This window comes from Cyprinodon variegatus, unplaced genomic scaffold (assembly GCF_000732505.1).
Source record: "Cyprinodon variegatus isolate N-32 unplaced genomic scaffold, C_variegatus-1.0 Scaffold2791, whole genome shotgun sequence".
In the NCBI taxonomy this organism is placed as follows: Eukaryota; Metazoa; Chordata; class Actinopteri; order Cyprinodontiformes; family Cyprinodontidae; genus Cyprinodon; species Cyprinodon variegatus.
Window position 1 is genome coordinate 12,733 of NW_015153244.1, and position 1,378 is coordinate 14,110.

Below are 1,378 nucleotides of genomic sequence, written 5' to 3' on the forward strand. Positions count from 1 at the left end.
TGAACTGTCGCGCTTCTCGTTGCGTCACACCTCAACCCGCCTCAAAGCCAACGCTGATTGGACGTTCGTTTGGTGAACGGCTCCAAATTTCTTTCAACGGAGAGTCTCCACACTGATCTGTGAGTGAAACCTTGAAAGCTCGCGAGATCAGGATGGTCTCACGGGGCTAGGAATCCAGAGGTTCTGAGTTTGAGCCCCACTCCCACAGACTGCCACTCTGGGTCTCTGAACAAGACCCTTAACCCCCACATTGCTCCCTGAGCGCTCCACGATGGCATGGATTTAATTGAATTATTTCTGTGAAGTACTTTTTAGCTTGTGGCCGGTAGCTTTTCTGCTCAGTGAAGCAATGCTGCTTTGGCTTCAAATTATGGTTTTAAGTTTATGAAGGAAACCAAAAAGCTACAGTTCTCAAAATAAGACCGGTTAAAGTTGTTGAAAGGTTGGGGTAGCAGCCTAATTTAGTGCTCTCTACATATTTAAAATGTGACCCAACCACTGGAATAAACCTCTCCTTTTTTCTTCTGCAATGGAAGAAATAAATATCATTGAATAATTATTGTTACAGGTTTGATTTTGAATTAATGTGGAACATGTACTTTTAATAATACCTAAATCCTAATTTTATGGTAATGATGATGTACATTACAGGGAGAAAAGGGGCTGCAGGCAGTTCAGGGGACCAAACCAGCCATTATCACCACCTCCAGGCCCATCACCAAGATGATCGTCACCCAACCCAAAGGCATGAGCTGTGGATCTCAGTCCACTGCCACCAAGATCATCCCAACCAAGATCGTTTACGGCCAGCAGGGAAAAACACAGGTGAGCCAAACAGTCCTAGAAGAAGCACCATGAACTGAGAAGACTAACAACATATGACTTGATGTCGATCAGCTGAGTGACATGTGACCGACATCAATGGTCAACTTTGCAAAGGAAGCGAAATTAAGGTTTGTTTTAAGGAAGAACCATTTTCTTTAGAAAGTGACCTTCAATTATCTGGCATCGCCTGTTTTAGATGTTTCCATAGAAGAGAGATTAAAATTAGCATGAGAAAAATCCCCTGCTCTATAGGTTATGTAGTAGGTTATAAACATATAGTGCTGCATAAACACCTTCCTCCTTCTACCTTTACTTCCTAAAATCAGGGAGAGATATGAGTCATGAACTGAACGCACTAAAGAAGGATATCTGCTGCTGTTTGCTGTCCGTCCAGCAAATGTTTTTCTATCTAAAAAAAAAACAGTTGATTGCATCAACTTGTTGACTCACTAAAAAACAGGCCGATCTCCAACATCTAGAAACAAAGGTGTTGATGGCAGCAGCACAGCTGATATTTCTCTCCAGGATGGAGTCACAGCCAAACAGGAACAGA

General features: G+C 42.6%; 1 protein-coding gene across 1 annotated transcript in view; it reads left to right on the top strand.

The window, feature by feature from the left end:
- Nucleotides 1–873, top strand: part of LOC107081060 (protein EMSY-like) — a gene marked incomplete at its 5' end in the record, with an annotated part of 12,953 nt that extends 12,080 nt beyond the window's left edge. Inside the window, one exon of the mRNA XM_015369272.1 lies at nucleotides 652–873. Coding sequence (XP_015224758.1) covers nucleotides 652–858 — 207 coding nt within the window. The remainder of the gene's footprint in view (nucleotides 1–651) is intronic.
- Nucleotides 874–1,378: the final 505 nt, after the last annotated feature.